Source organism: Ambystoma mexicanum, chromosome 5p, assembly GCF_040938575.1.
Source record: "Ambystoma mexicanum isolate Mex_15411 chromosome 5p, UKY_AmexF1_1, whole genome shotgun sequence".
In the NCBI taxonomy this organism is placed as follows: Eukaryota; Metazoa; Chordata; class Amphibia; order Caudata; family Ambystomatidae; genus Ambystoma; species Ambystoma mexicanum.
Window position 1 is genome coordinate 411,131,814 of NC_090930.1, and position 23,880 is coordinate 411,155,693.

Here is a 23,880-nt window from a genome sequence, read left to right on the forward strand (position 1 = left end):
AGTCCATTGGGCCCAATGGGGTATTTTCGGCGCCATTACCGCCAGCAGTATTACCGTGCAGTAATTGCACCGGAAATCTGAATTTTTCTGTATGTTCATCCCCAGCTCTGAGCTGGGTAAACACCCCATACTCATGATTGGGCAGACCCTTAAATGTGGCGGTAACCCCGTTACCACCGCATTTAAGAGCTACCGTCCAACTCGTGATGAGGCACAAAATTTTGATCTCTTTTATCCATTTTTCCTGAATTTCAGTAGAAACTATGTGATCGCAGTTTCAAAATGACTTCCTTTTCTCATTCCAAATCCCACCTCTTTAAAGCAGTACTGGAATAAAGGAAGCTTTGTAATAGGATATATTGCTGGTCTCCATCAGGCACTAAAAGAAGCTCCTGTATTGCAGACATCACCCAGTAAGCAGGAGCTATGCCTGGGAAACGAGGAGCTCGAACACCCTGTGCCACAATTTCATTTTGCATTTGTATAGCGCTACAAACCCTCAGGTATCTGAGCGCTGCTTATTATTACCCACAGTGTGTGGTGCTCATTAATCGACCTCGACCTCGGAAGGATGAAAGGCTGAGTTTGGCCCTGCCGGGATTCGAACCTGCGTTAGCAAGCTCTGCACCGAGCGCTCTACTCGCTGTGCCACTTGACCGGCAAATTTAGTTTCCACATGAAATGCAAACTCTAATCTTTTGTCCACTGCATATGATCCACTATGATTCAAATATCTTCTAGATGTGTGATAATGGTCCTTTACACACACTTCCAAACACACAGAGTGAATGTCGCATGGGTATGTTTCTATTGAACCAGTTGGCCCTAGGGAGGCTAAAGTAGGTCCTGGTAGAAATAGCTGGAGGTTCAGCCAGGCTACAAGCAGGAACTTAATGGCTCCAACATTTGGCTTCCTCAGGTAACTAATCACAATAAACCAAATCATCCAATGCCTGCGTGTGTTCAGGCGGAGCAGGACATTTCGGCGCTGCCAGTTCGGCACGGGCCGATTTGGTGCAGATGTTTCACCACAGAAGCCGGTTTGGCGCGCCTAACCCTGACCTGCAGGGTTGGGTGACTGATGAGTTAACCGCAAAACCATAGAGCTCTTATCAATTTTGATTGCACCAGTTACATATATTGAGCTATATGAGCGTTCTGAGTAGCCCATGTTAATATAAGCAACTGGTGCAACTGAAATTAATAAGATCTCCATAGCCCAGTGGTCAGCTCTTCGCTCTCGAATTCCTGAAGGCCAGGGTTCAAGACAGCAACCATGTTTAAATTTTGTTTTTATTTGAAAAACTGTGCAGTTGCGCCGAAACATGCTGGCGCCAAAAGATGCCAGCGCTGGAATGGTCACGCCAAATTGGCTATGCCGAAAAAGGGTGTACCGTGTTCTGGCCCTGTACCAATCCTGCATTAGCACCAAAAGTCAAGAGAGGGGGTTTGAGGGAGATTTGAAAAAAAACACCATGCCCTTCCTACATTCTAGCGCTGCACCCTGGCTCATAATTAGGCTTTACCATCCCCTTGCCTTGCATAGCTTTCAATCACTAGCGCAACTACTTGCTTAGTGCTATGGACATCGTTATCTTCTTCCCCACTCTTGTAAGTCTACAAACTACTGACTTACAACTGTTATTTCAAACTCTCCTCAGCAAAGGAGTGAAACCTATTCTTTGTAGTCTAGCCTCAGTCACATAGCCTCAGTCACACTATTACAATCCACACTTCGAGAACACACAGCAGAAAATACATTTTCTGGGACATTTCCTGACAACAGCTACAAAAAGGTGGTGAAAGAAAGCCTACATGTATGTGACCACTCTACACCAGTGCCTGTTGAAACAAACAGCACTCACATTTGGTGCCGGTGCAAACATTTATGTCGTCCTAGAAGAAGTGACACTTGAAACACCCTCTGCCGGTTGCAACTGGGCTAGTTCTGATATCTGCATTGTCAAACACGTGTGTATAGGCGCGTTATAAATGCCATATCATATCATTCTGAGACTCTGGAGGCTGGTGGTGCCATGAGCGATCTCATAGAATTGCTTTCCTGTGGTACCAGCCCCGTCTACGATGCCCCACAGTGGAAGGATCGGCAGCCCATGTCATGACGATTATTATTATTGGGGCACTTGAGCATGGACCTGGCTTCAGGAAGCAACAACGCGCTTTAAAGCATAGCGGGAAGATCATGGGGAGAGAAACAAGGGAGCAGGGAGCTAACGGGGGAGGCTGGACAGTGTGCTAGCAAGGGATCGGCAAGCTATGGGAGAGAGAGATCACCCCGTCTCTGGTAGGGTGGGTAATGGAGGGTGTGTGGACCTGGGTGTTCTGCCTTTACATAGTCTACAGAAATGAAGATTCCAGTCACTCTGCGTCTCCTTGCCTCGATGATTTAAATGCTTCAAAATCATGGATTTCCATGACCGGCAAGCACTCCTACTCGAAATCCGGGTTTTTGAGGAACAAGCTGAAACATAGGGCTGTTTGAAGGTAATGATTACTTGACCAGAGTGGTTGGTCTTCACAAGTGATCGAGCAAACCAACAATTATTAACCCACGCTGCTTTACTATTTCTCAGCGGAAGAGCAGATGGTGCCAGATTGTGATCCAAAATCTGCCATTGACATCTAATGTATGAAGTACATCGTCACGAGAAAGAGGTGCAGTGGCTTTCATAGTGCACCAAATCAGCCTCTACACCCCAGAAGAAAAGCAGGAACATGTGCAGAATCAGTTTGCTAAAAGTGGGATGCAAGCAAGAAGCTTAATGTAGGAAAGTATTCTGACTCTGCCTGGCCGATTATATGTAAACGTTAATGAATTGCATAGTTGGGCTATTGAATAAACCAACAGCTCTTAACTCGGGTTGTAAGAAGTCTCCCATGGGTGGGAACCCTATGATGAATACGAGCTAAGGGCCACTTCATTGGATGGCAGGCAGTTGGTTTGTTTGCTGGGTCTGCTTTATGGCACTCCTGTTAGGAGGCGAATGCTGTGTACTTTCATGTTACTGGATATGGAACGCAAAGGGCTAAACAAGCACTTTTTGCAAAGCTCATCACCCACCCTCATCTACAAACACAGCTGTGCACGGTCTGCATCTCAATATGGAGCATACACACAACAGGGCGCTGGCGGGACATCAGAAGCTATGCCAAAAAGTGAGATTCCAACTACCCACACTGTGTGCCACACAAATCAACAAAACGGCTAGAACACCGTAATGTGGTGCAAAACTCCCTTCCAAACATTGCAATGGGTGCTCAATGCGTCCGGAATACCATACAACAGTAATGGGCCAAAATGTCGCCCTCATAATTCCGACGGCCGAAATTCCGAGTTCTTTTTTTTTTTTTAAACACGCCCCCTTACACCACATACATATGCGGGCGGTATGTGATATTATAGTAATATGGGGTGCTGCGGGGGTCCCCCTGCATATATATGTGGTGTAAAGGGGGTTAAAACAAAAAAAAGTCGGCATTTTCGGTCGTCGGAATTATGTGCTTGACAGTGATCACATAGATCCTACAGCAGCATGTCGGGGAGCAAAGGCAGGCTGCATTTCCAATATTCTATGCAATGCATCCTCCGTTGAACCTACATTGAAAGCTGCATGACGCGCTTGTAAAAAAATAAATCGCTTCTCAGCAATGATAATACTCCGATAATCGGTTTATAGTAACATTTTCTAATGTCACATTTTCGAATGCCTTTTTCTCGATTTTTTTAACAAACTAAACCAAAAATAAACATATAAAATAAACAAAATATTCAGATTTTTATTTTTTGTACTTTTTTTTTTCAACATAAAGGCATTCGAAAAGGGGCATTCGAAATTTGAACTGGATACCCCGATAATCTGCACAAACGTCGAGGAACCTTTGCTTTGAAAGTATCGACGTTTACACCTTTACATTGATGTGTCTTGAAAGTGGCCTTGGAAAGTGGACCAGCATTTCCATCAGCATACTGAATCCAGCACAAGCCGAGCCTCTGTCGGGTCGGAGTTACAGCAATCCCATTGCAGTGGGGTCTGGGGGCAGACTTTCGATTCTCTGGACTGCATGAAGGTTAGTTACCAGTCGGAGACTGTGCTCCATAGGCCAGCATTATACGGGCACCTGCTTACCCAGCGGGACCAAAGCGCATAGCACGATTCTTCCTGCAGGTAGGATGTGCCCATCTCCTTCCAGAAGCGGCCCACCTTCCTCCCCGGCACTCCTAAAGCACTGGATGACATGCTCTGCAGGGCAGAAGGGCTCACAGACCTTTTAAACATTGCCAGCTGCAGACTGCAAGCACGGGCAAAGGTCAGCCGCTCTGTGTGCAAAGCAGTGCATGAACTCTCAGCCACATTTCAATGAGAGAGTTAGGCAAGAGAAAAAACTAACAGTTCACTCTGGGCAGGAGGCTAATCACTGCAAGGAACCTTTGGGGGTTTAGAAAGTAAATCTGCACATGCAACAGGCCATAAAAAAGGGGCAACATTAGTCTTACGTATACAACAATGTGCATGGCTGGAAATGCATTGAGGTACCTTGTGTAGATTATCAACAATGGCAATACAAAAATAAGAATGATTAGAGGGAACAGGCCACACTGACATACAGGTTGCTCAAAACTGAATCGCAGAGGCAGCAGTGCGAGTTCTTTAGGTAAAGATCACATTGCAAGGCTATGGGGAGCTACCTATAGGGTGGCCAGATTTAAGAAGTCCAAAACCGGGACAGGGCAACTAACATAAAAGTCGGACTAACTCCTGAAAGTGGCCGTCAAGGCACCACACTTCAGTAGCGTTTATAAGAGAAGAGGGTTTAAGTGTACCTGTTCAAATAAGCACATTGTAATTACTTTAACACGAATGAACACTATCCTAAGATGTAAAATGCAGCGTTTCTTCTGTGCGAGACCTACTACAAAAAAACAGGACTGCTGCAGTTTCCAATGGAAACAATCTTGAATAGGGGGACAGAGCACCAAATTCCAGGATAGTCCCAGCAAAATCGAGACATCTGGTCACCCTAGCTACCTAGCTCCTGCTTGTATGCTAGAAGAGCAGCTTTAACTTCAGACCAATGGCTACCAGAAGCCACCTTTTTAAATGCATCTGAAGCGATACATTTGTTTTGCTTTGTTTTGTTTCAATTAATGTAATGTGCTTTGACCTACCTTATATACCCAGTCTTATGACACAGTCATTAGATATACTTGTACCATATTACATCATAAAACATTATAATACAATGTAAATTCATATAAATTAATACGTAGCATAGGAAAATGTGTCAATTAATAATCATAAAATTAAAGCACTTAACATTATTTTTCCATATAGAATATGCAGCACCATTGTATACCAGAGAGCGAGCCGCATATATAGCAGCCAGAATTGGTCCGAGGCAATCATAGCTAAATTACTCATCAAACCATTATAGCCCCTATAATAAAGAAATGCTCAAATGTGTGCATATAGTGAGTAAATGTCTCGCTGTCTCTACGTCATGTTCACAGTGACATTTACTACATAGATCTCCATGCCACAATATACTCATTACTGGGAAGTGTGTTAAAAGGAAGGAACATGATACATCTTTTAAAATCAAAACGTGTGTTTCGGAGCATTAAGACACTTCGGAAGAAATTGAGAGCATATTTGGTCATGAATAATAGACACAGTATTCATTGGTATCCCACGTGGGCAGCCCCTTGCCCCACAGAGGTTGCACCTGCTCACTGGGTCTCTTGGAGCCATTTTTGTCTGTGACACAACAAATCATTATTTCGCTCCTTGACACTGCATGCGCTTTCTTGGTCATAAGAGAAAGCTGCAGTATTATGAATTGTGGGTAACGGGGACAAAAAGCACAAAAAAGGAGCGACTGCTTTATGAAGGGGTGCGATAAAACCTAGAAAGTGGGAGAAAGACTTTATTCAAATTCTTAATCCAAGGCCTTTTCCAAAACTCAAACAGATGAGATGTGTTTGCACTAAACACAAATCCCCTGCAATCAGTGGTTTATTCACGGAGACAGCTTTCTCTTAATCTAGGAGATATTGCTCGTTTTTCCACAATGCACCGGAAATGCCTTGGCATGTGCCCTTTTCACCATCATGACGAGAGGTCTTCTTGCAAGCTTCCATGAATGATTTATTGATAATTCACTCGAGACGTTCAGTGCATCAACATTCTTGGCAACCCTAGTTCCCCAGCGGGGTGGACCCCAGCATTTCTAATGAGCGGCTCCATCGGAAGAATGGAAATCCAACCTACTCTGCCCATCTCCTGCGTCTACTGCCCCAGCCAGAGTCCCACGCAGCGATTAGGTAGGATTGCGAGGATCAAGAGGCAGGGTAGGTCTTCATATTTTCCAGCACCAGCTTTGGTCAGGCTAGATGGGTCTGCCTCCCCACTCCTGGAATTCCTGCCCACCCTGATGCCCCTTCACCCTCATCCGAGAGCTAAATAATGTCTCCAAAGTGAGAATGGACGATTGGGTATGCTGCAGAGGCTGATGACCACAATAGTTAAATACAAACCCTTCCAGGAGGCAGCAGGAAATCTGCTAATATTGCTTTAAAGATTATCCATCTGCAGGCAGAAAGAAGGTGTCCCTTTTAAAGAACCAGTTTTCAGTTCCTATGAAGAACTTAAGAAAGACAATAATTATATAAGAGTATTAAAAAATAGGTGGGATCTAAAAATACAACATTCTGCCAGTTCGCACCGGAGACATGCCAAAAACATGACAGTCAATGCAGGGAGTATCGGACAAACTAGGTACAAACAGTAACTCTTTAGGTGCAAAAGCAGTGCCCTCTGCAGGAGACTCTGGGGAACTTCAAGCGATTTGCCGATGGCCATAAATACAGCTTACCCATGCCTGATAAACGAGTGCCATCTTTCAAGAAAGGGTCAAGTCAAGAGGTTTTCTGCTTTACTCGAACTATTTATTCAATGAGAACAGGAGATCCTGCTCCCTAGTTCCATTCCTAGCCCATTATTGCTCAAAAGATCTAAACGTTTTACTCGAAGAAATGTAAAAAGCTAGAAAATGTGGAGTTTGCCAAAACTCCTGACCATCTCCATTGGCAGCCTCACTTGCAGCAGCTGTATATGTAAGCGACTAGGCCCTGGGGCGTGGGGCATCTACATCCTGGAATGCAGTGCGGGGCCTCCCTCGCCTTTGAAGTTCTAATTCAGAGCCAAATCGAGTCAGGACACATCTGCAGCATTCCGGTATCCCAATACAGACTCCAAGAATTGCACAGTTAGATTTCACTGCCCGCCCACGCCCCCACGGAATCTCTAAAAGACAACAGTAAAACGTGTACATGGTAACAACTCACCAAATCTTGCAAAACAATACAACCGGCCCTTCCTCCCCCTTCCAGATTTCTGTTGCATTGCGGCTCTCTTCAATTTTTAAAAGGGTTTTTCTTCGAAAGTAAACTAAACTACAGACTAATTGTTCTTCTCTGTTCTGCTAGAATAGCACAGTTCTTGAATACACACCCCGTTATAAAACCAAAGGACTGTTCATAACAACACACAGTGGATGGGCGGATAATTACTGAAATACAAAAAAATAGAAATGCACCAAAAATTTAAAATAGAAACAAAAAAAAATGAGGCCAGCAAGGGTACATCGCTTTGAATTCAAAATGATTAACACGGCTTTAGCAAGAAGTTTGGCACACAGCCTTAAACATGTAACACATTACGGGAACGTACTCGTAACAAAGCTTCACAAAACCTCGAAAAAACAGAAAAGACATATGCAGGACAGCATGGATGGCCTTTGTGGTGCACACCACACAAAAAGCAAGCATTGGCGTTTGTGGGTGTTTATTCCATTTGACTTTTATGGGCATAATTTATTATTGAATGCCGTTAATACTTTGGCCTTACACAACCAATAATTAATTTAAACACATACGTCAGCAGGTTAGCATTTGAAGAAACATGCTCCGACTATGGACAAAACCATCCGCCTTTTTATATTAGAGCAGGCCTCAAGTAAAGACAAATACATGATCCTGAATCGGAGATCAGTGCTGAAAATTGCAGCAACTATAACTGGTCTTAATAAACTGAAAAAAGAAGACTTTAAGCTCATCGAGCCGTATCATAGAGACGGCAAGGCTAAAGCTTATCTGCACATTAGGGCAACTGCAATTCAAGATCTGACTCGGGAGGCTGGAAAAGGGCTAAAACTAGCCGGCTTTCTTCTATCCGAACTAAGAAGCCCAAGCCCTGACGAACAGGCTACAATTATCAGAAATCATGAACCCACTTCTACAGACCACCATACTTCCCGAAGAGCAGAATTGAAGACCCATTTTGGGGAGCCAACAGATAAGAATCATCATCGCAAACATTCGGCCGGCTCAACGGAGGTATTCTTCTCTCGAGAACCTAAAGAAAGAACCTGGTCCAGACCGGGCCACTTATACAATGACAGACAGCGGGGATATCAAAGAAGACAAAGTCTTAGAGACCGCTCTCCACACCGAACAAGAACCGACAGCTATAGAAACTTCAGACAGGAATCGCCGACAAAGTGACCCTGCGACACGCCAGCTGACGTAAAAAAAGACAATGCCAGGCGGTCCATGGAAGTAGCTAAAAGGGGCCCTAAATCCAAATCGAAGAAGATAGCAATCATGGAACGAAGATTACAAATCCTACCATCAGAAGGCGCTGACGTTAGCATCATGGAACATCAGAGGCCATGCCCATTTAACCGATCCCAGCAGTGAGGATCTAGGTCAATTTGACATTCTCTGTCTATAAGAGACTTTGCTTCTTGAGAAACCATCTATGGACGGCTTTGAAATTGAAACCTCACCAGCTATAGGAGGTCTGATGGGCCGTCCCTCTTCAGGCCTACTAATCGCAGTTCGGACAGGTCAGGACCTGAAGATTGTCAAGTCGATTGTAAGATCTTATGGGGTCTTGGCTATCCTTATACAATGGAATCATTTTTCAAAAACTACAAGATCTTGGACATCGACTCCTCTTGCAGTAATTACTACCTACTGGAATCCTCAAAGAACGTCGATTACAGACTTCTGCCAAAAAATGGCCAAAACTATTGACGCAATTGTCATTGAATGGAATACCGCATTCATAATAATCAGCGGGGACCTGAACTCAAACTGCGTTCACCCTAAAGACCGATGTGTATCAATTGTCCCCACGAAACAAGCCAAAGTAAGAGGACGAGCATGGATGAACTTGATGACGTCTAGAAACCTACACAATTCTGCTTTGATCAAGGACTGGCACACACAGATCCCCACCTGGGAAAGGGGAGCAGCATCGGCAACCCTGGACTACATCTTTATTTCGAATGCCATGCTCCCAGAAATTGATCATTACCAGGTGGTTAAAACAAAGGCAAGTGACCACAACATGCTTTCTATGGCATGGTCCTCCAATTCTCTCCAAACCAAATCCTACTCAGCCTCAGTCAAGTCCAACCCTCAACAAACTCGGCTGCGCCTGACAGCAGCTAGTGTGAGAGCCAAGACACATCAATATGCTACAGCAGGGGACGCTTCGTCAAGCTCCGAACTTACATCAAGGCCAAATTATATTCCTATCCTGATCAAGCATAAGACCAAACAGAAAGAATTCAAGGAACCCTCAATCACCTTTAATCATGTTTACGATAAACCAATAGCAGAAAAAAAGGGCATTGAGAAAACTAAAACGCAAAGCCAAAGTTGAGAATACCAAACTGTCGTGGGACACGTTGTCCAAAGAGCAAATAATCTACAAATCATAGCTCAGATCACGCAGAGCCGAGTTATACCAAAATGACGCGGAAACTATGTTGAGAACCCTCTCGACTAAAAGATCAGGAGACTTCTGGGCCCTAATTAATACATCACGAAGAAACCCGGGAGCCAATATGATAAATTCAGTCACAGAATCTGCCTGGGTCAAATTTTTCACAGATCATTTTGTCAGCCCATTGACAACTGAGTCCTCCTTCCCTGAGACAAATTTGTCTCCCTGGATTGATCTGTCCTCAAAATCAGATATAACCTTATTCATCCAAAAGCTTAAAACATCTAGAGCTCCGAGTCCCGATGGTCTCACCAACACTGACCTAAAAAGATACATAAATGAATGGACAGAGTTTATCAGCCTTCTGTTCAACCATTGCAGAAACAGCAGACAGATTCCAGCCTCATGGACAAAAGCAACGGTCGTTCCGATCTTTAAGAAAGGAAGCAGGGAAGACCCGGCTAACTACCGTCCCATAGCACTTTTGGATATTATGGGCAAACTATTTGCAAGATGTCCACAAAATTTGAACTTGGGTTGGGAGTCGAAACCTCAAATCTTCCCTAATGTTATATCACACTCGGATTCGAGTTAAATTTATTCTGTTATTGCTTCTCTTTTGGGTTTTTGCTCCATTTTTAAAGATTCCTGAGTTTTGCCTTCAGGGTTCCACACAATTTGGGGTTTATTTTCAACGTTGTTTTCCAAATAAACAATGACATTTTTATTCGCGTTTTCTGGATTTTACAACTAATTAAAATTATAGAGAGTGTTAAACCTTAACTATAGCTAGTCAGAGCTGGCTAGTAGACAGAGGTAACTCCTATTTGTTTAGGGGGAAGATTTCGGAGATCTGCTTTTTTCTAATATTATATATACGTGAGCTCCGTTCCACTATCAGTAAAAGTCAGAGATCCCTTCTTGGTGTTGGGATCAGAGGAGGAGATCTGATGTAGGGATCTTCCTGATACGTGTTGGTCTACTCAGATCACACGAAAAGCCGACCAGTTTCAGTGGTATAGCAGTAAGTGTAACCACTTTCTTCAGGGCTGGGGACTCGCACTATGTGTGTGCAGTCGGATTTCTTCTGGTTTTGTAAAGCTGAAACTGAAGTTTTCAGAAATAGGAGGACGCCCCAATAGAGCTGTGACAACTCCCATCTATCAGGGTAGTGGAGTCGAGCTGGTATTTTCCTGTCATGAAACCAAACATGTATCTTGTGTACCTTTCACGTGTCTCAGCTGCTTTCCCCTGCCCTGTTCGCATATTGTGAACCCTCCGTCTACAACATTTTCAACACTGGGTGAAAATGGCTCCCTGCACCGATCACTTTCAGACGGGCTTTAAGAAGAACGGCAGTACCTCAGTGAACATCCTCCTACTAAGCATTCTGAAGGCAAAAATAAAACGGGGATCACCCACTGTCTACGCTGCATTTATAGACCTGTCGCAGGCGTTTGATAAAGTGGACAGAATGCTCCTTTGGAGAAAATTAAAAACTTTGAAGCTGCCCTGAAGAAATTCTGAATCCTATAATAGCGCTCCATACCACGACCTCTGTTTGCGTACGTCTGAACAGACAAGGCACACTCTCGAAAGAAATCCAAGCCGAAAGAGGAGTCAAGCAAGGTTGCCCCTTGGCTCTGGCCCTTTTTGTGGCCTTCCTTGGGGACTTTAAAGACTCGGAAGCAGATGTCTGTTCCTTTCCCCCGAAAATAGGCAATATCAAGGTATCACAAATCTTATACGCAGATGACATGATACTTCTTGACCAGACGCCAGTAGGCCTCCAATGACAGCTGGATAACCTGGCCAAATACATGGCAACCAACAACCTCTCTATAAACAGCAGCAAGACCAAAATCATGATTTTTGGCAAGAATCGACAGCCTAAGAAAATGCCCAAAACCGGGTCAGTAAACAGAACACAAATTGAGGTTGTTTCCCACTTCAAGTACCTTGGAGTCATCATTGATGGCTCACTAGATGAGGCCAAAATGCAACAATATCTCTGGGACAAAGCAAAAAACTTGACCTCGCAACTGAGGCTGATCGACCGAAAGTTCAGCAAATTTTCGCTGCTACCAGCTATTAACTTTTACAAAGGCAAAATAGTTCCAGCATTAACATACGGCATGGATGCCACAATCACCAGGCCGACTTTTGTCTGGAAGAAACTGGAGGGATACATCTGGAAAACGGTCCTGGGTCTGCCAAACTCAATACCAATATCGGCGGTGAGAAGAGAGCTGGGACTGCTGTCGCTGGAAGCAACTGTCAGTGTGGCCTCATTGTCCATCTACAGGAAGACACTGATACAAGATGGTCTCCCGATTTTCAGCATCATTGGCAATGAGCTCATGTCAACCAAATGCCAAGCCCTCCGAAATTGGACTGATCGCCAAAAAGACAAACTGGAAAACCTAGCATGCACAACAGATGACTTAATAGTAAATCCACAAAGAGTGATCCAAAAGCTGAAAAACCAGGACTGGATAACTACAGGCGAACAGGCAGTGGCATTCAAGCTCCTGAAACATCTTCATACAATAAGTTAAAAAGTCCTCTGGCTTATTGCACAAAATTTCCAGGTAAAAAGCTCAGAAATATCTTCCTAAGAGCACGGCTTAATCTTCTTCACACCCGAGAGATCCTAGCGATAAGAAGCCAAGCTAGTTTTACAACATGTAGACTGTGCAAAACTCTGCATAATCAAGAAACAGTTCGCCGTCTGCTGTTAAATTGCCCCACCTTAAATCCAGAGCGCACAGCTTTTTTGGCTCCCCTGTGGGTCAACTCAGTGCTTGTAGAAGAAGACACATGGAGGTGCTGCTTGATTTCGGGTGAAAAAGGCCGCTGGGCGGTGGCAAAAGCCAAACTGATGGAAACAGCTTTTGTAAAAATAAACGCCACCGACTCTAACCAACAGCAACCCGCAAGCGAAACCTAAGTTCCAGCTGACAATCCCTCTTCTGGATTTTGGATTCTCCCCCTTTGAGCACCTTAGAATAAATCTTTGTTCGACACCTCCTATGGAGGGTAATTTGACAGCGACTTTCTGCTTCAAATAAGCACGCAAAAACACAATATGTAACTATGAGATTCATCGGGAGAGTGATCTAAATTTCAGCTTTCTTCTTGTAAAAATAATTTTCTTTTGATTATACACAAGTAAAATTAAAAAAAACATTATTAATGAACATAGTAAAGACGTGCATTCACAGTGGTGTATGAAGTATTCACTGCGTCTATTGCCATTGGCTTTGACATGCTCGATTTAATGTTTGCCTAAAAAAAAAGTAGGTCACGTGGCATGCTCTACAAGTGAGTGGCGCTGAGGGCAACTAAGGTGTAAGAGAGCTGGAGGATGTCTAATAGTGTGTTTGTGCAGGGAGCAAAAAAAGCCAGAGTCAAGAGGTAAGCAAGAGAGAGAGGGAAAGGCAGGGCTAGGGGGGCAGGGAGAGCGGGAGAGACCCAGGGTGAGAGAGTGCGAAGAGAGCTAGACAGAGAGACGGACATAGATGGAGAGAGACTACAGGGAGAGAGTGTTTGTGCAGGGAGCAAAAGACTCATGGTACACTAGAGTGTGCAAGAAAGTCCCAGAGAGAGACAGACATACACAGGGAGGGAGATAGAGATAGGGGCAGAGGGACATACACAGAGGGACAGAGAGACGAAGAGACAGACAAGGAGAGAGAGAGCGACACACACAAAGTGCTGCACTCCAGCAACAAGTCATATTTCTTTCATTCAACACCATCCACATAAGAGGCTCAGTGCATTCAACCTGCATTCTTTTGTAGTGCTCGTGGGACACCTGCTAAATCTCAACTAGTCTAAAATTATTCTTGCCTTTGTGAAGGCATCATGCAGTAGACACAGACAACAGGTTCAAGGTTGGTTCTGAATAGTTATTTAACTTAAAAGGAAAGCTGGAGTAAGGCCTAACTTGCCCTATGCTAAGGTGGGATTTCCCTACTTAAAGAAAACGAAGGATAGTCTGTGTCAGGAAGTCCAAATCAAATGTCTGTCTGTGTCCAAAACCTATACTTGCCCTCACAACTAACTGGGATCTCAGCATCACAATGAATAGTGTTCAAAGTTCAGCTGTGGACTAAGTTTTTAATATTGGCATGAATTCCTAGCCAGTAGAATTTATTGAGGATTTGGGCATGAGTCTTTGTCGGTCCTCGATGACCTCCTGTCAGATGGGAATTAGCTATTTCCAGGACTACTTGTTTATGACTTTTAGGGATAACCAGTTGGGTTTTCACCAGGCCCTCTGAAGTAGTGTCTTCCCAGTATATTAGCCCATGTCTCAAAAAGAAAAAAGTTCCTCCTCACTCACGTCCCTCTTGCTCAGGTTTAATTTACAAAAAGGCTTCAGCCAATAATAGGTCATTCCTTTGGGCAAAGGCTAGGTCTGGAAAAGATTCCGTCTCTTCTTCTCTGACCCTTCTAGGTTCGGGGTCTTGAGGGGCGTCAGGTGTATTATTAGCCTCCACGAAGCCTCAAGTACCTCGATTGGTTAACTCATTCCTGGCCTCTTCCTTTAACCTAGGGTACACTGCTCCCTCGAGCACCCCTTGTATAATTGTATCCCTCTGATGGATTTGGAAGGGATCCTTTCCATGATTCAGTATTAACACTTTAATGTCACCTGTGAAGTCTGGATCTGTAACCCCAGCTACCAAATCAATTCCAAACCTCCATAATAGCCCCCATTTGGTAGCCAGTCTGATGTAGGGATCAGGGGGTGGAATCAGAATAAAATCTGTACCTTTTAGTCTTCTATCACTTTGGGGAATGACCTCTTCCCTATTGCTGCAGATATCAAACCCATTAGAGCCCATTGTGGCCACTGAGTGGTACGATGCTCTGGGACTCAACTTTCAATTATTAGAGTTCCTCAACCTATATCGGTTGAGCCACATCCCAATCCTGACATCATATGTGAAGGCATCATGAAGTAGACACAGACAACAGGTTCAAGATTGGTTCTCAATAGTTTTATTTAATTAAAAGGAAGGATGGAGTAAGGCCTGACTTGCCCTATGCTGAGGTGGGATTTTCCTTACCTAGATAAAACTAAGGATAGTCTGTGTCACAAAGTCCACATCAAAGCTGTGTGTATCCAAAACCTATACTTGCCCTCACAACGAACTGTACACAATGTGTAGGCAGTTATGTGGCTTCTGTCCTTCCTCTGGATTTCAGACTGTGCCTGAAATGAAAGTTTTGCTAATTTACTACTAGGGTTTGGATCCTGTTAAGCTATACTAGACCAAAATGCATGCATAAGATGACTTACAAAGCTGATAAAGGCTTTCCTTGCCGTTATTTGTATATCCTGGGTTTCCCTTGGATTCTTTCTCTACTAGCTGCTTTTTTTGCCACGATTTAGCCAATTTCATGAATATGTCGAGGCATGCGCCTTATTGCAAAGTGAGGATTTGGCGTACAGACGTTACTCGAGCGGACCCTTTACAAGGTACATTTAAAATGTAGTATTACACTGCCTGATACTTTGCTGTCGGCTGCTGGAGACGCAAGATTGTTCTAAGCGGTAAAGGCACGCATGGCACAGTGCCCACATAAGTACATGGATGAAACTTGCAACTCGCGTCGTGGCCGTTAAATGACATCTGCGGTAACTGAAAGCGAGGCCCATGGCTTCAGTCATTCCTTTTAATCGTTACCCATAATCGCGGAATCCTACGAAACTCGCCAGTGTGTAAACAGGCCTGGAATAAAAGGAGCACTGGATTTATTCCTCACACTGGCTTAATAGTTACACATTTCCACTTGTGCTGTCCAACTCGGACACATGTATTTTTATTTTGTATTTTAATTGTGCTTGTATAGCGCTTACCGACAAAGCGCTGTGCAAAAGAGATACAAACAACGATGAAGATTCTGATGCACTTGTCCATTTGAGAGGTAGAGAGAAGATGGGCTTTCAGTTCAGAACAAAAAGAGGAGCCGGAAGTAGTGCAGCGAATAGGCAAAGGAAGAGTTCCAAAGTTTAGGAGCTGAAAGAGGGACTGGGTACACGGATGACGAGGGACAGTCAGGAGAAACGGTCATATTTAGGTCTTGACATATATTTGTTAGGTCATAGGAGGTGACCAGTGTGATCTGTTGAGGTAAAGGTTACGGAAATTGATCTGTGACATACAAAAGGAGGCACCTTGCACTCAGGTAAGATTACCAGTTGAATCCATGTCCCCAAGAAATCTATGCTCCATTCCCGGGCTTTCCATTTACTCTAGTCCAATCAGTTTGATTGAAGTGGCCCAGAACTGGGACACGGGGAGTACAATAACAGTCAATCCATGACCCTACATTCAAGGGTCACTGTGACAAACACCAGGGTTTCAAGCCTCTCAGTGGCATACCTACAAACTCTGCCTCATTAGGCCACCTTCTTCCCCGCCACACCCGCCACCCAATAGGGCAAAGGCTTCCATACATTTCAATGGGTTGAACCTCCAAACTGTCCTGTGTCATCGGTTGAAAAATTATTAACTTTGACTTTACTGCGATCGTGCTCCAAAACAATGGACCCATCTTGAATAACGAAGAGGCTGAGGGGTACAGAGTGGCAGCACACCACTATAAACCGCAAGCTTTTGAGTGGAACGCTTTCACATAATGCGTCTTAAGGAATAGAAATAAAGATGGCACGTGCAGAAGCTTAAAGCAGCTCCTGGGTAAAAGGCATCCCCCAATGAACAAGAGCCATCCGTGAGAAATGAGAAGCTTAGAAACAGTGGGGAGCCAATGGAACTTTGACACACAACTTTGTGTTCACTGTATGGGACACATTGTGCTTTAAATGTCTTTTGGACATCGTGTGAACATTGCCAAACACAGAGAGCGAATGTACAGCACCAGTTGGCCTTTGCAGTGATAAGTAGCTCCTGGTGGCTGTTGATATCAAGCTAACCAGGGTCTTCTGGAATAGAAATAACTTCCAGCAATTTCAAGGCTTGCCAGTGGTGAGGTCTTTGTTGATGGGATGCCTATCCATATGTGTTTAGCAAAGTAGTAGGTGTGCCCCATAAAGCCTTCCACACTGGGGTCAATATATAAATTATACGCACAAAAGGTGTGTGGAGGCTAGTTCAAATATATATATTTAAACACAATTTTCATGAATTGTACAATGTCTAACAATGTGAAAGTTTGAATCACATATCACGTACAATAAAAACAATACATCAGACACAAGCCATATATAAAGTGCATTTAATAGCAGCCATACATATCAGATTAAAGTGTTTTGTGCTAGACAGCAACAAACCCCAAACACAAACAATCCTATACAAAGGGCATACAGTAGCAGCAGAATATCGTAGAAACAAAGTGCTGTGTGCTAAACACCAGATTTAATGTACAAAACACATTCCTAAAATGCAACAATGCACTTTTTAGAGTAACATGAGCCAAAAAGTCTACTGGAAGAGACAATTATCTATATTCACTATTTTTTGTCTTCACAATAAAGAGCCCAACCAGAGACGCTTAATATTCGTCCCTTCTCTAGTTTCAGCAACATGTGTCCAAATGGGGACACTGTTTCCCCTCAGGATTGACTCTCTTAATTCAATTTCAGGACAGGCTCCCTGGATGTGAAAGGAATGTGAAAAGATGCGCTAGTAAATATCGACATTTCATTTAAAGGCGAAACAAGATTTCATAGCTGGGACTAACAACCCCAGTTTAAGTAATTGACAGTGAACATTTGGCAACAGTTGGATATCCATCCCCTTTATATGTGTACAAGTAAATTGAGGTTGTGATTATTGGACGGGCATATGAGCCGAATATAGAGCGATTGAGTAACTCGAGTTTACTGATGTGAAGGTGTATGTTTATGTTTAATAAATTTATATTGCGCACCTACGGACCCAAAGGCTTGAGGGCGCAGACATAACAAAAGACAAACAGAATACAACATATACAAAGATAACACAAGAGCAGAACATAGGAATGATAGACCATATGATCATACAGATGATCGACTTTGCGAGCAAAAATCACAAAATTAAATTGCAGTTCGAAGGCCCTCTGGGCAGGTATTTGCAGCGTCTGAGATACACCGGTAACGAGCTCTTCCCACATCCAACTAAGATACAGTCACTATTGGGAGAGGTGCACCATTCACTCAGGTCCAGCCTTTTGATGATCAATAAATCGTCCACTCTAACTGCCCCCGGACCTGTTCTCTGGCGCAGCCATGCAAGAGTCTTATATCGCAGTGCTTCTTTGGACTCAATTCCAGTTGATTTCTGAATATTGGTAATGATAACATTTCTCTCATCCATAATAAAGTCAAGCGAGTTCGAATGTTTTAGCCGTGGCATTTGTGCTTTTTTTATTTGGAGATTGCGTGATAGTATCCTTTTCCATTTAGAGTTCATGGGTAACGGCTGATTAGCTGCTTTGGGGTCCCCACTTGACTTTTGTAAAGGTGGAGATGGATCAATTTCCTGTATAGGGTCTATGTTAGAAGCTTTTACTCTTTCCTTTTCCTATGAATCAGACAATTGATACATGAATATGACCGGCCCTGCGGAAGACCGTAAAAGGGTCGAAACACCCGTTGGCTGTTGGTTGGTGGCTGTGCATTAAACATGAAAAGTTCTTTTTGAAAATCTGGACATTTGACCATTGCAATAATTTGTTTTTATTCAATGACAAATGGGAATTTCTTGGGCGCAAGTGGCCAGGGTTTGTTTAGATTCATGCGCTTTCTTCCAAAGATGTTGCACGGTGCAACTGGACTCTCCCTTCCAGTGCATAGAAAAGCAAACTTTCAAAAGGCCCTGGGCTTGAGGAGTACATTTACCCAAAGGGAGAAATTAAAATCGGGCAGGCACTTTCACTAACTGCTTTTAAGGGGGTATAGGGCAATGCTGCTTAAATACCAGGGGTGGTAAACAAAATACATTTTGGGCTAAATGTTTCATTGCTTTTAGCTGAAATGTTGAATCACTCATTTGTTGAATGAAACCTTGCTGGCTTTTGACCCTCATAAACGTGAGGCGTGCACTGATAAAAGCTATGGGGACAAATGTCAAATCCAACCGTTCAGCTAAAAGCAATGAAACTTAGAGGCAAAAGGGCACTCGACTTGAGAAACTATGTAAATGAAAGTCATCCAGGTAGGGTGAAATGGCCACCCTAGGCAAAGTGTTTGCAGTAAGATGCATTCTGAACGCATGGCATATTTGTATTTTGCCCTGTATTTATGACACATATGGGGAATAATCTAAACTCTGTGAATCTCCCATCATCATGATAAAAACACATATAAAATACGCTAATAAAACACATGGATAATGTGAGGCAGAGATCAACAGTTGAAAAAGAGGATATGAAGTTGGTGGAACCAACCCAAACAATGTTAGACAGTTGGAGGCCAATTGGCTGAATAATCCAATAAAGATGCACTTATAAAATAGCATAGTTCCTGTGATAGCTTCTTGAATTACATTTAGATCACAGTGCCACTGGAAGTGTGACGCTCAACGTAGAATACACAAGGTTTCAATTAGAAACCAGTATAAGGCAAAAACAACAGCTGCTGGCATAGCTGGATCAGGGGGCAACAATTCAAATTGCAAGCAGCTAGCCAGACATAAAAAAAAGTCACTCGCCACCTCAATTCTATACATACACAGCACTCAATTTCTTACTCGCAAAGAGTCATATCACTAGCCAAGGGACCGTGGCCAGTGCAAATCCTGCACCCTGAATGGATCATTTGTCATCACAGAGCCAGGCACTAAAATCATGTCTAGGTTTCATCACAATCTCAGGAACCATTAGCACCGATAGGTATTGCAATTGAAAATCACGCAATTGTACCATTGCTGTGCAACTAGTTAGTCAAACTATTTTAAAAAAGTGCCAAGATCCATTATGCACAGTTAGTACAGCAATGCCAGATTCCTTAATTGAGAATTATGAATTGTGAAGAGGTGCAGGTATGCTGCCTGCTGGCAATGTGTATCTGTTTTTGGGTGGGGATTCCTTGTGTTCAGAGTACACTCAAACAGGTTTTGCCTGAAACAGCCAGGTCAGGATCAGACAAAGCCTAATTGGAAACATTTTCATCGGGAGGAAAACGCAAGTAATAGTGTTGCACAATTACACAAATCTCACCGACATCATTTAGGCCACCAAAGTAGTGCTAGTACTACCACCGAGCACAATTTAAAAAGGCTTTGTAAAGTGGGAGTCAGAAACGTTCCGAAAAGTGGTACAACCCTAAGCAAAATTTTGCTATCTATCATGACAATGTTTTAGAACTAAATACCACATTAGAAACAAGGACCTCAAAAGGTTATATTGATATAACATGTGCCTCGCTTTCCCCCGCTAACATGCATGAAAGAGATGCCCCACCACTTCTTCCAGGACAAAAGTGAATGCCGTGTTCTTCCCCGCCCAACATCTTGGCTACCGACCAAAACAATGATTTTATGAGCCAGGATCTAATTTTATACAAGATACAGTTCTATCGAGCTCCAGTTCAGTTAATCTGTCTTATAATCATTGCAATTTCACAGGTGTAAGAGTCTTTGCTTTTGGCACAAACACGCTTGCTGGTATGTGTGGGATGGATGTGCTTTCCACTGTGCTCCAGCCACACCCAAATTAAAAACAACGCACTTGCATGTGGATTTGGAAACCACTTAATGTGTTTGTTACAAGTTTCCAAAAGCAACAAGCGGTAAAAGAGGACAGTTTGTGCCTGGTAAAAGGCATGATATGGCTTGGTCGAGGCAACGGCGGACACTGCCTGGTGGGTACCAAGGATGATTCATTAAGTCTGAACGACAGGGTTTGATCAGGGCGCAACATTTGCATTAGCCATTAGCTAGTGATATTTGACCCTTGGCGAGTAAGAAATGGTGTTCAGTGTGTACGTATCGAATCGAGGAGGCGAGTGCAACTTTCATAGCTGGCTAGTAGCTTCCAATTTGAATTTTTGCCCCCTGGTTTGAGCAATACAGGAGAGAATATGGTCTGGCACTTGTGAAGAAAGAAAATGTTAGGAGACTCAAAAGATGGCATAGGTTGTGTAGCACGCCTGATCGGGTTATGCAAGCTGGAGGATGCTGCATGTACCTTAACGCTGTAGTGTTACTTCATTGTAATGCCCATCCTCAGTGGGGTGCACTTTACTTTTAAAGCATGCATCATGTTCTAGAAAGTCTATGTCCACTACAAAGCAGTCCAAACCAAGACGCCAATCTGGCTGAAAAAGTCACAATCTTTAGCTTTTTCCGGATGCACATCCTGTCTCCGGAACACGTTTCCCACACAGATAGGACTGGCCCCTCCATCCTACACCGCAATAATGACCTGAAGAACCTGCTCTTCTGAGAACATCATTCCAATCACAGGTCGCTGCACTCAACTCCACTACTCTTACCTCTCCACCCAGAGAACCGCCCACCCATCACACCAACAGCTACTACCCCTGCACTTTCTGCAATCCCCCGTGTTAAACACCTATGTGCCTGGCATTACATATCACACCAAAAAATACCCTGTTACAGCTACATTCCACACATCCTCCCTCATGTGTACTCCAGCCTGCCTTAATATGCATTAAAAAAAAAATAGGAGTTCGCTGAATTAACAAATGTTAAACAACTGAAAAATCCTATATTTTCTTAGAAAGGCAAGATAAATGTAAGAAAAATTGTATAGATTTGCATCGTAGTCTCATGGAACTATGGACTAACATTCTGGGAAGTGCTAGTAGGGACTATTAGTTAGCTTGTTGACAAACTCCACAGTTTCTGTCAAAAACAGTATGTGAATGGCTAAAGCATGTGAACAGGCTTGAGAGGCAGACCAAACACTCATGCCAACAACTGTACCAGGGCCAGCACAACATCTAGAACATATGCCATCACAGAAGGACCCATCAATGAGAGAATATGGTATATAAACGCTCAATTATTCAGGGCGCAATCATTTCAACTGTTATTTGCCTCTACCTCCAGTAGTAGAGAGTCAGAAGAAAGGTCCACATTAAGCAGTGGGTTGCATAGGTCCCCCCTTTAACATACATGTAGCCTGTGGCACCACGGGGCCCGGCTAGCGGGGGTACAGGCTTGCCCTCTGAGGGAACACACACAGAAAAAGACGCAGACACCAGTGTAAGGAACAAGTTACTTACCTGTAACTGTTGTTCTCCAGCATGGGTCTGGCATGGATTCACATGCTCATGAATATTCCCTGTCGTCAGGCTGGGAATCCTCGGTAAAGAAAAATCAGTATCAGTTTCGTTTCTGATCTGTCTTTCTCAGTAGTAACCAATCACTGATCTCTGCGTCATACTGACCAGAGCCAATGACTGCCCTCTACCTAAGCCCCGCCTCTGGCAGCCATCTTCAGATTTGGTAGCACGTGAAGTGGCAGTATGACCAAGTGAAGAGCCGCAGAGGGGTAGGCGGGAGGGTTTGCATGTGAATCCATGCCAGACCCATGCTGGAGAACAACAGTTACAGGTAAGTAACTTGTTCCTTCTCCAGCATGGGGTCTGGCATGGATTCACATGCTCATGAATATAAGAATAAATAGCAGTACACACATGCACAACAACGGGGGGTGGCAAAAGGCTCAACATTAAGCAATACAAAAAACTCAACATTAAGCATCTCTTACCTCCTCACCAGGCTCACCTTAAGCAAACAGATTGCGCAGCACTGCTTAGCCGACCCTGGACTCCTCCCTGGAATCCCGATCGACGCAGTAGAATCTCGTGAAGGTGTGCGTCGACCTCCACGTAGCAGCCCTGCAGATGTCCAGCAGGGGCACACCAGATAAGAACGCCGAAGTAGCAGCGGTCGCTCTGGTCGAATGGGCTCTCGGACGGCCTGGCAGCGGTCGGTTAGCCAACCGGTGGCAGTGCATGATGCAGCCGGAGAGCCATCTGGAAATAGAAGACTTCGAGAGAGCCTTCCCTTGATTCACAGGTCCAAAGTTCACGAACAGCTGTGATGTCCTCCGAAAACTCTTCGTGCGGTCCACGTAGAACTTCAGCGCTCTAGCCACATCCAGCGAGTGCAAAGTCCTCTCGGCCGGCGACGAAGGAGACGGGAAGAAAACAGGTAACACCGACGGCACCCTGGCCATAAAGGAGGGGTGCGTCCTAAGCACCACCCTCGAGGCATGGAAAGTCAAGTACGGTGCTTTGCAGGATAGGGCCTGGATCCCTCCCACTCGTCGTGCGGAGGTAACGGCCACTAGAAATGCAGTCTTCCACGACACAAACTTCATCGGTGCGGAGTGCATCGGCTCGAATGGGGGCCCCATGAGCCTGGCCAGCACCACGTTAAGTTCCCACGCCGGGGCCGGGGCCTTCACCGGCGGGAACGACTGGAACAATCCTTTCATAACTCTTTCACCAGTCGTTGGGACCACAGGGACGTCCGTCCTGTGGTTCTGGTATATCTGGAGATCGCCGCCAGATGAATCTTAATGGAGGCATGGGCCAGCCCAGCCTTTGCCAGCGATAGCAGGTACGGCAGCACTTGAGGGGCCGTAATCCGTAGGGGGTTGATCTTCTGTGCTCGGCACCAGATAGAGAACCTCTTCCACTTAAGACCGTAGAATTTGAGAGTCGAGGACGCCCTGGCCTTTGCAAGAACCTCTCTGCAATCGGCCGGTAAATCGTAGCCTCCAAACTCTAGCGCTGCAGGAGCCAAGCCTGCAGGTTCAGCGACGCCGGGTCGTGGTGGAAGATGGCGCCTCTTCTCTGGAGAGAAGGTCCGCGTCTGCCGACAGCTTGATGGGAGGGGACGTTGACAAGTCCAGAAGGTCCGGGAACCAGATCTGCCTCGGCCACGCCATTGCTACGAGGATCATCCTGCACCAGGACCTCTTGAGCTGGTTGATGAGTCGAAGCAGCAACGGAGGGAACGCATACAGGTATAGGCCATCCCAGGGGAACGAGAACGCATCGCCCATGCTTCTCGGCTGGGGAAACCTGCTGGCGAACCTCTTGCAGTTCGAGTTCGTCGCTGTTGCGAACAGG

General features: G+C 44.5%; 1 protein-coding gene across 3 annotated transcripts in view; it reads right to left on the minus strand.

The window, feature by feature from the left end:
* ATP11C (ATPase phospholipid transporting 11C) overlaps positions 1-23,880 on the minus strand; it is a 1,508,462-nt gene that overhangs the window by 1,237,127 nt on the left and 247,455 nt on the right. For 2 of the 3 annotated variants that reach the window (XM_069612797.1, XM_069612798.1), the window contains exon 1: positions 4,149-4,229. The exons of the other annotated variant lie outside the window; for it this stretch is intronic. In XM_069612797.1, coding sequence (XP_069468898.1) covers positions 4,149-4,202 — 54 coding nt within the window. In that variant the 5' untranslated portion in view covers positions 4,203-4,229. Of the gene's footprint in view, positions 1-4,148; positions 4,230-23,880 lie in introns of those variants that run through there. 3 annotated transcript variants of the gene reach the window in all.